This window comes from Pogona vitticeps, chromosome 9 (genome assembly GCF_051106095.1).
Source record: "Pogona vitticeps strain Pit_001003342236 chromosome 9, PviZW2.1, whole genome shotgun sequence".
Taxonomy (NCBI): Eukaryota; Metazoa; Chordata; class Lepidosauria; order Squamata; family Agamidae; genus Pogona; species Pogona vitticeps.
Genome location: NC_135791.1, coordinates 22,799,911 through 22,813,887, shown reverse-complemented (window position 1 = coordinate 22,813,887; position 13,977 = coordinate 22,799,911). Strand labels below are relative to the sequence as shown.

The 13,977-nt window shown below is 44.7% G+C and overlaps 1 protein-coding gene across 2 annotated transcripts in view; it reads right to left on the bottom strand.

Moving 5' to 3' along the window:
- Positions 1 to 2,267: 2,267 nt before the first annotated feature.
- Positions 2,268 to 13,977, bottom strand: part of ERFL (ETS repressor factor like) — a 66,219-nt gene continuing 54,509 nt past the window's right edge. For both annotated transcript variants that reach the window (XM_020807904.3, XM_078380333.1), the window contains exons 3-6: positions 10,363 to 10,597; positions 5,868 to 6,057; positions 5,277 to 5,400; positions 2,268 to 4,809 (exon numbers count right to left, since the gene is read on the bottom strand). In XM_020807904.3, the coding sequence (XP_020663563.3) occupies positions 4,187 to 4,809; positions 5,277 to 5,400; positions 5,868 to 6,057; positions 10,363 to 10,597 (1,172 nt within the window). In that variant the 3' untranslated portion in view covers positions 2,268 to 4,186. The remainder of the gene's footprint in view (positions 4,810 to 5,276; positions 5,401 to 5,867; positions 6,058 to 10,362; positions 10,598 to 13,977) is intronic.

Below are 13,977 nucleotides of genomic sequence, written 5' to 3'. Positions count from 1 at the left end.
TATTTCTCGTTATGCTTGTGATACCCACAATTCTATAAAGATTGGCCTCTGTTTCAAGCTGGAACACCTGCCCCGGAGTACCGTTTCATTGATAATTGTGTCATTTTCCATTTTTTCCTAATTCTTTTTTTTTCCCCTAAGTGAGAGAAAACAAGCTGCCGTCATTCCCCCCACCTCCCTGGGTCGTGGGAACGATGTGAAATCCTAATCTGTAGTATGCTACTTTGAGAATGGTTTTAATGGTGGTCAGAGTTAGCTATTTCTCCAAACAGGGTTTGCTTTTCTAGATTTCAGGTCACATAGGAAACTGAGTGTAGTCCCCTCCACCTTGCATGTTTTTGTTTTTATTTTTATGGCAGCTGCAGCCAAAATTGTAGTCAGAAGGGATGATGGGTGAGAGGTGGCTTTTGTGTTCAGCATAAGGAGGGCATGGAAGAGGAAGAGGGTTACTGGAGTGGCGAGGGGAACCGGAGGGAATCGCCTTCCCTATGATTTCTGCAGTGGGTACAGGGTTTGTGAGCCTTGTTTTCTTCCTTTCTACCCTCTACGTAAAGAGATTTTGAGGGCCTTGTGTATGTTGCAGGAGGGCTAAAGGTACGTGATGGAGGGGAGAGAAACTGAACCAAAGAGGACTCTCTTTTTTTGTAAAAAATAAATAAATTCCAAATTAAAATATCTGTTAATCGCTATTTGGCCAATGGCTTCATGGTTCAAACATGCCTTATTTTTTACACTTTTTCTTGCATTTTGCTGTTCATTTCTCGGGTTTCGGCCTTGCTCTTTCTTCCCCTCGAGGTCTCGGAACAGGAGCGGTGGCTGGTTAAGGCTCTTCCATCTTGATAACGCCCAGTCCCGAATGTATTTGGCATCCAAAACGACAGCTGCTGGGTCGGTCCCCTGTCTTTTCTCATTATGCTGAATGAAAGATGGTAGGGGGTGAGGCATCCCTAAATAAGGGGCATGGGAGAAATAAGGAGATCCTTTGCACAGTTGTATTGATGCCTGATTAAGATGACAGTGGGCGATGTTAACGGCTGCCTCTTCTCATCAGAGGGGTGGGGATTCGTAACAACATGGGCTGGTTAATAAAGCAGTTGTTCCTTTCTAGGGAATGCTTGGAATTATATTTTTGCAGGGTGAGGAGTGATTTGAGTCTGTTGGACTGTCCAGAGTTCTCCGCAATTCCCAAATAATGGTCCCGTATTATTAATGCTAGCACTTCGTAGCTAACTAACTCCTTTTCCACATTTCCAAAAATCCACTGCCTCCGTGGGCAGAGGAATACCCCCACTTGCCAGCCCTTCGTCCCTCTTCCGTACAAAACAAATTAAGAGAACTTCAGGGAAAAAGCATCAGATCTAATTATCCCATTATTTCACAGAAGAGGGGCAGTAGTTGCCTCTGTCAGCTATACAGTGGACCCTTGACTTACAGACGGCTTGACTTACAGACTTTTTGAGTTACAGACTTCTCTAGCCGCAAAATTTAGGTTTGACTTGCAGACTGAGATTTGACTTACAGACCAGAAAAAACCCAAAATGGAACAAAAACGGCCTGTTACCGGATTAATCGGTTTTCAATGCACTGTAGGTCAATGGAGACTTGACTTACAGACTTTTTGACTTGAGAACCGCCTTCCAATACGGATTAAGTTCTCAAGTCAAGACCCCACTGTAGTCTTAATGCTTATTTATTTTATTTATTTATTCAACTTATATGCCACCCACTCTACTGTGTACCTGTGGCTGGAAACACCACACGGCCAGTAGTCGAGAGAGGAGATGTTCATCAGAGCTGGGATAAGTGGGCAGAAGTACAAAAATCTTCAGAGGCAAAGAAACAAAAGAGAAAATTCTCCAGGGGGCGGAAAGGCTTAGTGAGAAGTTGTTGCATCTGGGAGGTTGGCTGGATAGATGTGGAGTGGGTAGGTGAGTGAGAAAACGGGGAAGAAAAGACGGGAAGGTGTGTCCGGAGGGACCAAGATGTAGTTATGAAAAAGGTGGAGAAACCTCATTATCCGGATAGCTCACTTTCTGATTTGCACTAAGCTATTTTTATATGTTCCCTGGGACAGAAATGAGACTTATTCAAAGTTACGATATCACTAAGATCACAAACGTGTGCTCATCTTAGGTGTCCCACTGCTTCAGTCATGTTAGAACTGGAGTAATTCACACACAGAGAAACAGTGTTTACCAAATCCAAACCACCCTGAGCATAACTCGTGCGTACACACATTCATTTTTACCTGTGAGTGGAGACACAAGGAGGAATAGATATTTTATTGCTTTAGGAGGCCAGTGACACCCACTAGGCGTAAAATTTTTTCCATCTGTTTTTTTTTCCCTTTTCTTTACACTTCATAAATTAATAACAGTATTTACAAAAGAAAAAGAAAGGGTTGGGAGTTAAACAGTTTCTTCATATCAACCACACAAATACAGCTTTGTTTTTTTTTCTTCAAAACACGGAGACACAAGCACAGTGATAGGGTGAAAACTTTCATCAGTGTTCATCTGGAAGAGGGGACTTTTTTTAAAATTTTTATTTTTTACAGAAAGAGGGTCACACCAGAGCATGACAAGACAATATTGCACTTTGAAAAGTTGGGGGGTGGGGTGGGGGTGAAGGGGTTAAATACATCTCCTCTCCCCCCTCCCCTCCCTGCAGCTATGTAGTTTTAGGGTGGCAGGGGTGGGGTTTGGTGTTTTTTCTTGCAGTCGGGTGGGCAAGGGTAGGGGGGCTAGAAACCAGAATGATGGTTTTCGGGAGGGCATTGAAACAAACCTTAGTCTGTTTAAGGTGCCGTAGTATATCTTATTGATCCATTTTGCTTTTGTTATTAAAGCTGCTGGGGTGAACACTTTGCTCAAAGCCATTTCACAGATCAGGGTCGTGGGAGACTCCTCGCTGGCCAGCAGGTGCACATGCGCCAACCTCAGAATGTGAGCAGTTCTAAGATCCCAGCCTAGTATGGCAATGCAAAACATGCTCGGTGCATTCCCCACGCTTGCATCATCTCTGCTGTAGGTCTTTAAATGCAGCATGTAAAAAGCACCTCCTAAGGGGAGTATCATATTTTTCTGTGTATAAGACTATACTTTTGTCTAAAATCTTTAGACTAAAAATTGAGGGTCGTCTTATACATGGAAGTAAGCTGAGGAGAGAACAAAAACAAACAGGGATAAAAGTGATCCTGCAGTGCTTTGATCCCTTTCCCCCTACACTTGCTAAGCCCCGCTTATTTTTCTTAATTTTGGATTAGAAAAGTGGGGGGGGCGGCTTATACACAGAAAAATACGGTATGTTTACCTTCCCTGTGCCTCTATATTTAAAAGGCTGATCTATGCAACCACTAAGTCCATTGTGGCGAGATTCTCCAGGCCAGCCACCCAAGTGCTTTCTGCCAGCCGCAATGGCACACGAGTTGCTTCCACACCTCAATGAGGACCGGACCCTTGCTTTCACAATGTGAAAGGAAAGAAAGGTCAAGGATGAGGGTATGTTGAAGGGGATTAGCTTAACTTGTGAGATTTCTCAAGAGGTGCTGTGGAGGAGGGCAGGAACTTCTGTGCGCTTGGTGTGGAAGAGAACCTAAGGATAAGTCTTTGGGCTGGTGGCAGGCTCCTTGTATCTGGCAGAGGGTGCGGAAACGGCTCTTTCCGGTCTTGCAGGTGGGCTGCCTTGCCACGCACCCGGGGGACAGGTGATTTTCTAGATGCTCATCAACCACAGCTCCCATCATTCCTCACCACTAACTGTGCTGGTTGGGGCTTGTGGAAGCCGTAGTGCAAAAACATGGCAAGGCTGACCCATACCTCGCCTCTGCCTGCCCCCTTTTCCACCGCCCTTTGGTGTGCATGAGGATTTCGCACCAAACTTAAGTCAGATCGTTCTTTGGAAACCAATGGGGTGGGGGCTGCCGAGGAAGGGGCCTCCCCAGTTGACTTTTTTTGAGGTGGGGTGGTCTTCCAGCCCCACCTGAAGGAGTGGGGAGCCAAGGGGGAGGAGATGGTTTGAAGGGTTAGACTTGTTATATTCCATGAATAAAATTTTCCTATAAAAATAGAGACATCGAACAAACAGAGCAGGGGGGTTTTCGTTTCCTTTCCTTTCCTTTCAACTCTTTTAAGAATCTGGCCTGCTGATGGAGAAGAGCCAGCCGTTGGCCCCCAGCAGCCTGGATTCAGCTGCCTGGGAGACTCTTCCCTTCCTTGACAGCACTCAGACCGACCTTGGTTGCCTCGTCTGACGGGTTCGGAGTGGCTCCTGCGGTCCGCCCGGTCTCCAGCCGCTTGTAACCCTGCACCTGGCTCTCTAGCACCTCCAAGCTGTCAGGGCTAAAATCACAGCCTTCGTTCTCCGAACTACATTCGCTCAGATCTGTGATCTCCAGCTCAGAATCTGAGCCGGCGTCCTCTTTGGCCCCTCGGACCCCGGACGGGCTCTGGGGCCTGGCACCCAGTAACTCCTTATCGCGATGGCCGGTCCCATTCCCATCTCCCCGCAGGGGTAGGGCTGTGCCATGCGGGGGCAGGCAGAGACGGGGGACAGAGCCCGCCCCGAGGGCTGCGCCTCGCTCGGTGCTTTCTGTGGGCAGGAGCGAGATGGGGGTCGGGAGCTGGGCCAGTGATCCCGATAAGGGGTTGGGATAGAAATGGGGAGAGTAGAGAGAAGCAGGGAGCTTGGAACTGTTTAAAGGGAAAGCGCTGGATAGATAAGGGTTGAAATTCCAGGGGTAATCTGGGAAGGATGCGTTCCTCCCATATGGAGTCAGCAAACTGGGGGGCTTCGTATATCCGGCAACACCTGCAAGGGGAAAGAAAGACATGTGAGGCACCCAATCTATATTTACACAAATGCCAGGGGGGCCACTCAACTCCATCATAACCCGTGACATCTTTTTGGATTGCAGCATGATTTATCTGTTTGTTACATTTGCATGCCTTCTTCCTACCCATGAGGTCAAGGTAGCATGCACGGCTCACTCACCCTCATCCTTACCAACTCTTATTCTGCACTACAAGCCTGTGGGGTAAATCAGGACGTGGCCCAAAGTCGCCAAGTAAATTTTCATGGATTGAATGGAAATTCGCCTCATTCTCCACCTCCCCAGTCTTTGTTCAGCACTCTTAACTATGAAACCACCCGGGATCTCTTCTTATGGCAAGATGGAAGGGGGGGGGAGCGGCATTGTAGAGGTGTTTGAACTGCGACAGGAAGCAAAACGGGCTGTCTTTAGGAGTGGAACACCGATGAGTAAGACGTGTTCTTACCTGACCCCAGGAAAGGAAAGGCCGCATCCAGCCGTAGTTTTTCTGTCTCTGATTGACGGTCAAAGAGTGGGGTCCGGGTGGCGGGATCGGCCAAGCGAGGACTAGAAAAGAGGCTTTGAAGGGCCTGGAGAAGATGGGGAAAAAATCAGCTCCAGATCTGACCTAAATGATGAGTCTCAAAGAGGTTCATGCTTTATGTCCAGGCCTTCCCTCCTGCCAGCATTTAATCTAATTTAATTTAATTTTCCCTTCCTTATCTATCTCTCATTTATGATTTTTGGTATGCTTTGTTACTAACCGATGTTTAGGTTTTACTTTATTATAACTGTATATTTTTTTGTTGTTAGCCGCTCAGAGTGGTATAAATATACCAGATGGGCGGGATATAAATCAAATAAATAAATAAATAAAATAAAATAAGAATATCTGGGAAAACTTGGCCCCTGGCTTACTGGCCACCACTCCCTCCTGCAAATGTTAATGCATGTTGGAAAATTTCTTTCATCATGATACATGTGTCTTGCACATGTTTTATGGTGTCATTTAAAAAAAAATCCCCCAAAGTTATATTCCCTCTGTTTCAGGTTATACCTCGGGGGTCAGTGGGGCACAATCAGCTCCAGGGTTGCTCCCATTGAAAGGATTCTGGGCCAGCAGAAACGGGGAGTTGGCCGCCATGTCCAAGAGCGGGTAGTTCACCAAGACCACCTTACTGAAGTTAAACTTGTAGGTGAAACGTTTGCCTTTTGTCTTGTGCAGAATCCTCTTATTGTAATAGTACCTGGTAGGAAAAGAAAAAAAAAACAAGAGGAAGAGGTGTGGAGGGGTGTTAAACAGCCGGTTGAATGATTTCGAATCTCTGGAGCACCGAAGGGTGCGGTGAAAGCCAGAGTGGAATGTGTGAAACTGAAGTGGATGATCAATAAACAGAACAGGAAAGATCCGACCCTCACTACAAGAGTTTGGAAAAGCTGCTGCCTTTAAAAAGAAGGAAGGAAGGAAACTGCCCTGACCAACATTTCTTAGCCTCTTTGGCTATGCTGCGGTCAAGCATCTGAAGGTTTTAAGAGGATAAATTCATAGAAAGAGTTTAGAAGCCAAAAGGCGGGGAAACGGAACAAACCAGAACAGCCGGCCTTGCTTCCAAAATCCAGAGCTTCCAAGCACAACTCTCGGAATAGCTGGCTGGGAAGTCCTGGGGTGTGGTTTCTGTGCAATAGATTCTAACGGGTACAAGGTAAAGGTAAAGGTAAAAGTTCCCCTTGACCATTTTTGTCCAGTCGTGTTCGACTCTAGGGTGCGGTGCTCATCCCCGTTTCCAAGCCATAGAGCCAGCATTTGTCCGAAGATAGTTTCCGTGGTCACGTAGCCAGCATGACTAGACAAGGAACGCTATTATCTTCCAACCAAGGTGGTACCTATTTATCTATTTTCATCTTTACATGCTTTTGAACTGCTAGGTTAGCAGGAGCTGGGACAAGTGATGGGAGCTCACTCTGTCCCATGGATTCGATCTTACAACTGCTGGTCTTCTGACCCTGCAGCACAGGCTTCTGCGGTTTAGCCCGCAGCGCCTCCACGTCCCCACAGGTACAAACTCGCTATTAAATCGTTCACTTTCATCCTTGCCACACAAATGCTGTCTACTGGCACATCCTCATCACCCACTCCTTGTGGCATGTCGCCCCCTAGAGGCGTGCATGGAGAATTCGGCTCAGCAACGATGCCAAACAGAGAGCGCCCCCTAGCGAATTAATATCCTGTCACCAAATCTATTTAACTCCCTAGCAATGCATCTCTTTGCTTACCTAAACAGATGCCCTGGAAACAGAGTTGGAAGTTCGCAGGCAGACTAGAGCAGAGCCGAATTCCCATGCTGAGTTAATAGGAAGCGTCAATAGTGCTTAGCTTCTCATAAATATTAATTAGGATGGCGGGATCTCAAGTGGCCAAGAAAGGTACAGTTAATTAATAAGCAATAACAAATATCGCTGTCGATCAATTACGCAAGAAAGGTTGCTGCGGGGAGGATAATCACAGCGCTCCCGTGAGCTTCGTCAGAGCTTTGAAGAGGAAGGAGAGTGAATAAGGAGCACAGAGGCTTCGGCTGCCCCAAATGTTTAGAAGAGTTCTGAGAATCCAAGGGGGAAACAAAATTGTACGCCTTGTTGAACCAACGTTAGAAGTAACAATAATACTCATGAAGGTTGTCATCCAATTACAGAAATCTTATCGATTTATCTCATGGGTTTTAATTGGCTAATCAATCGAGTGATTGATTAAAAGTGCATATAAGTAAACTGATAATTCATTCAAGCAAATAGGATGCTTTCTTTGCGTTTCGAAAAACAACACAATTCTAGAAAAAGCACAAGACCTTCCTGTACTGGGAGCATTCCTCTTTTTATCGAATGCCGGTCACCATCTGGTGACTTTACAAGCCCTTATATATATTGAAGATTAAAACCGATAACTTCAGAGGGATAGATGTGCTGTCTGATTAATCAGGGCGTCTTTCAGTGTGTTTATAACAATTGATTAATCTAAATGATTAATTGATTACATGTCATAGATCTGAAGAGAAGCACGCTCGGCCTGGCCTCTGCCTTCCAGGGAACAACCTCGGGGCAAGAAAGAAGCCAGCCTGGCTATGCTTTACTACCCAAAAAGGAAAACAAGACACCTAATAAGTGTAAAATGTGAAATATGTTGTACATGCTACATGGCCAAAGCATGGCAGCTACAATCACACCTAACAATCGCCCTGGAAAATAGACCTGTATTTTTATTGCCACCTTACTGAGGAGGAAGAGGACTCCTTTGCTAGCTTAGATTTTGAAATTAATTGAGTTTGCAACACAGTTCAACAGGGCTCCTTAAAGGATGTTATCAACCCCATATGAGCCTTCCCAACTTTTAAGATCTTCTGGGGAGGTGCTTCTCTCTGTTCCATCAAGTCCTCAAGACTCGAGAAAGGGCCTTCTCGTTGGCTGCTCCCAAGCTTTCGAATGCGCCGCCCCAAGAAGCCAGGTTGGGCCCCTCCCTCTTGTCCTTCCATCGTTTGCCGAAGACCTTCCTCTTCAGGCAGGTTTTTAAGTTATTAATTCATCTCAGGAATGCTATTTTTAAAAACTTACCAGTTCTTAAATACTTTTCAATTGTTTTTATTTATTTATTTTATTTATTTTATTTATTACTTTTATTTCTATCCCGCCTATCTAATCAATTAAGATTACTCTAGGCGGTTTTTACACTTAATTTTTTAGAAAAATGTAATGTATGCTTAATTGCTTTTTAAAAATGTGATATTAACTTTCTTATTTTTCTCCTTACGGAGAGAAAGGCAGCAAATGAATGAATAAATGGAAGCAACAATACCCCTGCACCAAAGCTAACTCAACAAATCTCAGTTTTAAATCTGGGTTTGCTTTTTGGCCTTGTGGCAAAATGAGAAAAATATGTGGATTATAAAACTAGAATTCCATATGACAAGTGGCCAATTGTGGGCTCTTTGCCTCTTTTAGACTACAACGCCTTTATCATTAGTAACATAGGCTGGGGATTCTGGGAGTTGTAGTCCAAACAGTCTGGAGCCCCACCCTTGTAATATAGCTTGGCTCCATATTGACAATCTATTACGTGTTAGAATTCACACTTCCACCTTAATCATCTAAGAGGCCAAATAACCTAGCATAGGAATGCAAGAGTATTAAGAAGTAACAAATCCATGGTAAATAATCTTGTGTTTGCTGGTGTGTATTTTCTTACTCTAGCCTCCAGATCATATGGAGAAAAACTCAAGTTACTTCCACAAGACCACTAAGAGCATCTAAGAATGAATGCAGTATCCACTAGTGGTTGATTCCAAACCCCTCCCTCGGATGTTGAAAAATGCAGAAGTATCAAACTCTATACACTGCATGGTCTCTGGCTCCCTATTGTGACCAGTTGTGGTAAATACACCCTGGGAATACATATATTTCTGGGGGTTTTAATTCAATATTTGCATACAGCAGATAAGTGAATCAGTGGATAGTGATTCCCACGAATAGAGCAGGCCTACAGTAACTAATATTCTTCCATGGTCAATAGTTAAATGACACTACCCTGTGGTCAGATCAGCGATTCATAGCACTAGAGAAGGAAGATATCAAGAAGAGAGCGATGAGAGGGGGCCGAACGTCTGAAGTTATGACCTCCACTGACTTTTTGCAAAATAAAAGTCTAAGTGGTGTAACTGAGGGACTAAACTGGTAGCCGGCTCAAGGTTGACTCAATGACCTTCTATCCTGCCGAGGTCGGTAAAATGAGTACCCAGCTCGCTGGGGGGGGGGGGGGGCAATGCGTAGCCTGCACTTGTAAACCACTTGAAGTGCTATGGGGTGGTATATAAGCAGCACACACACTTTATACTTAATTTCTCCTGTTTGAAGAATAGCCAGAGCAGTAAAAAAAGTGCAACGGGTGTTGTGTTGTGCCTATCTACTTGTATTTAAATAATTCAAAAGTGGTTTCAAAAGCAGTTTGGAGTTTCAAAAGCAGTTTGGAGTAGACATGGTCTAGAGGGGTGAGGTAAAAATCCAATCAATAAATAAATAAAAATAAAATTTAGGTGGATTTAATGAATATAAAGCCCTGAACTGTGGCATTCTAGCAGAACCGGCTGCAAAACTGGAGTGAAGGGAGCGGTGTACCCATATAGCTCAGAAATGTGGGACTCCCTCCATACAGGAGGCATTGTCCCACAATTTAAGTGCTGAAATGAGGAGGGTCCTTTGCCCAGAGAATGTGGGGATTTCTTAAGACTATAACTCTTAAGGGTTAGGGTTAGGGTTAGGGTTAGGGTCCAGATGGCTGGACAGTGTCTGCGAAGCAACCAACATGAACCTGACACAACTCCGGGAGGCAGTAGAAGACAGGAGGGCCTGGCGTGCTCTGGTCCATGGGGTCACGAAGAGTCAGACACGACTAAACGACTAAACACACACATAACTCTTAAGACGTGCCTGGAGGATTCTGCCCCCTCCAGTCTGCTCTGTACCTTATATTCACTCTATTCGATGATTTTCCCCCACCAGTGCCTCACCTCAAGGCCCTGCTCAGTTTGTCATAATTCATGTGGGGCTTGCATTTACGAATGCCCCACAGCCGGGCCACCTCGTCCGGATCCTTGATGACAAACTCTCCGTAGTCCCCCTGCCAGGCGATGACGTTTTGGTATTCTTCCTTCTGCAGCAGCTCCAGGATAAAATGCCACAGCTGGATCTGACGTGAGCCGGGGCTGGACTCCGGCTTGTAAGCCCAGTCTGGGAAGGCGAACCCTAGTGAAAACCAAACAGAGGAGAAAAATTAAAGGTGGTCACCCACCTTGGAAATCAGGACCTTGGACAGATCAACACAGTCGTAACATCCACACTAAGATTCTCCATATGGCAGCCTCCTCAATCTGGTGCTTTCTAGATATATTTGGCTGCTAGGTCACAATCTTAGCTACTTTGTGACTGAAGAAGGGAGGTGTCTCCTTCTCTCTCCCCCCCCAAAAAAAACTGGGGTGAGGAACCCCTGCTTAATCTAAACTCTGATCTGGGAAAATGCTGGGCATCCTATAGGGGGCACTCCTACAGCCATATGGACTTATAATGCCCAGTGGGGTTCTGGGAGATGTAGTCCAATAAATTATTTCCCCGTGATCTGGATGGCACATTGTTTGCAGCCATGCAACCTGCCCTACACGGCAACAAATAAAGACCAAACAAAACACTTGATGTTTTTGAAGAAAACATTTTATTCACATGCATTTTTTAGTTTACACAATTTCTAGGTAGAATTTGCATTTTAAAAAAAGACAGAGGAAGGGGGCATGTGGTTCTCATACACAATCTGAAAACAGTGACACCTCTATTAGACCACTAAAATTTAACAAGATTCGAGAGGGGCCTTTTAATCTATATCACCCGAGGTTAAATCTGCAACCTACCCTCTCTAACTTTGCAGGCTCCGTTCCTTCCAGTTAAGAAAACTGGCCGGTAAATCTGTCCATAAATTTTTGGAACGGCTGTGTTTCTTCTGCACCACCCTCCACTCTGCAATGCCCAGCCTGATCAGTGGTCCAATAAAGCATCACCCACTCTTTTCAAAGATAAAAATGAGCTAGGATTTAGAAGTAAGAGTTAGGATTTTGAGTTACTTCGGAGCAATTTGGGGACATATCGAATCTGGGGTGAAATGTAAAGCTGGGGGGGGGGAACACCCCGGGCTGATTCTCATTTCTCTTTGTGTTGTGTGAGGAATGGAAAAAGAAGAAATTGGCCCCACCCCAAGCACCTCTAGCATTTCTTGCATTTTTTCCTAGTATAGCCACGTCCTTGTCTTAGAAGTTGCCAGCCTAGACACAAGTATCTGGAATTTAAATCCCATTAAAATCGGAGGTAGTTATTTCCAAGTAAGGCTGTCAGTTTAAAGCAGTGGTTCTTAACCTTTGTTACTCGGATGCTTCTGAACTGCAACTCCCAGAAACCCCAGTCAGGACAGCTGGTGGTGAAGGCGTCTAGGAGTTGCAATCCAAAACTCCTGAGTAACCCAAGGTTAAGAACCAGTGGTTTAAAGCAATCTTAATTTGGGGAGAAAGAGGGGCAAAGTGGTGGAAGATGATCCGCCACTTCCACAGTCCTGTAAGATATTCTCTCTGGTCTGGGTCTTTAAAAAAAACAAAACACTCTTCCCCATCCATTTAAATGGGGAAGAAAATTTACTGCATCAACACCAAGATAGGCAAGTTCAAGGGGCCCATCTCTGGAGACTTCCAAGAGGACAGAGCAGACTCAAGGACACCTGCACAATGTCCTGGTCCAGAGTCAGGAAGTTGTGGAATGGATGTAGCCCCCCAAGGAGATCTTCTCTCAGCTAGTGGAAGACAGGCTACTTTTCCACTGAACCCTCTCCAGCCTCTGAATCTCAGGAGGATTGCTCTGTTCACCTTTATCACTGATTATCCTTGTATGCTGTGCAAGAAGGGCTAGAAAAACGTGTTAGTCTTAAAAGAAAAGGAAATTTCTCTGGCTTTTACAGAGCCCTAGTTCGTGTTGTGGGTACATTTCAACACTTCCAGTGCAACATTCAGTCATGCCAATTTTTGAGTGCTTTTGCACACTTACTAGGGAGGAACCCCATCAAACACAGTGGAATTTACTTCTAAGACATATGGGACCAGGCTGCAATAATAACTTACGTTCAGAGCATGTTATTACACCATTAAGTAGGAAGCAGCTTTGAGATCAGATCCTCCTCCTGAGAATATACTTTAAGTAGATATTTTCAGCTTTCATGTGAAATTATTTGCAGTATGATTAATTAATTACCATATGGATTCATTCCAAGGAATAGCTGTGTCAGTCTTACAGGATTGTTAAGTAGGAGGGAAAGAGAGAATAACCACACAGTGTATAGTAATGCAGGAGGTGCCAGTTTGAAAGAAGCATAAGATGGCCCCCCCTCAAAAAAAGGAGAGAGTCACTATTGTATTTAAATTCTTGTATACAGAATGACTGAGTTGTCTTTTAAACTGCACTGGTAGCTTTCTAATTGGTCTTCATCACTTTATCACTTATGCATCTTTATCAAAAGGGCTTTTATCTTCGCAAACTTTTGGTGCTTCTTCAAGTCAAATATATTTTGGAAGGCCTTTTTTGAGGGTTGCTTCTCCTCCATTTTCCTGTTTATGCCTTCTGCTCTGGTGGATGTGCAGTATTTCATTAGGCTGTTTGTTTGTTTATTTTTTTATTTTTTATTGTATTTATACCCCGCCTATCTAGTCATTTCGACCACTCTAGGCGGCTTACAACATAAGGATAACAAGTTCTTTAAAAATTTATAACAATTAATTAATTAAATGATTCTATAGGATGGGAAAAATAAAAATAAATCAAATAAAGAGGAAAAAAAAGGAAAGAGGACAGGAATTAACTGGAAGGGAAGGCCTGCCTATACATCCATGTTTTTACTTGGTTCTTAAAAGTACCCAGCGAAGGTGCAGCGCGAATCTCCGGAGGTAGGTTATTCCAGAGACGAGGAGCCACCGCTGAGAAAGCCCGGTTTCTAGTTCTTTCTTTCCCGGGCTCCCTTAACGTCAGGCTCCTCAGCCTCACCTCCTGGCTCGCGCGGGTGACACGGGCAGAACTAGTTGGGAGTAAGCGTTCCGCCAAGTATCGAGGTCCTAAAGCATTTAGGGCTTTATATGTAAGCATTAACACTTTGAAGTCAATGCAGAAACGGATGGGCAGCCAGTGCAGCATGGCCAGAGTAGGAGAGATATGTTGGTATTTTCTCACTCCAGTAAGGAGTCTGGCCTCCGCATTCTGCACCACTTGAAGTTTCCGCATCAGCTTCAAAGGAAGCCCCACGTAGAGCGTGTTACAGTGGTCTAATCTAGAAATTGATTGCTCATGCCAAAGCATGAGTGAACATGCATGGAAGGAGCAGCATGAACACACGCATACACAAAGGTTTGCATACATAGCAAGGCTTCCGCTGCTGACTTTGCTCACTGACTTACTTAGACCATGTTGGCCACGTCTTTGCTGATCTCCCCTCCTTCCTTCCCTCTACAAAGTTAGGATGTTTTACTTCTTGTGTAGTTATTTCCACTCTCGGATCTGCAGTGAGCTCTAAGTCTGTGTTTCAAAGCAACTGTCTCCGAGGAATC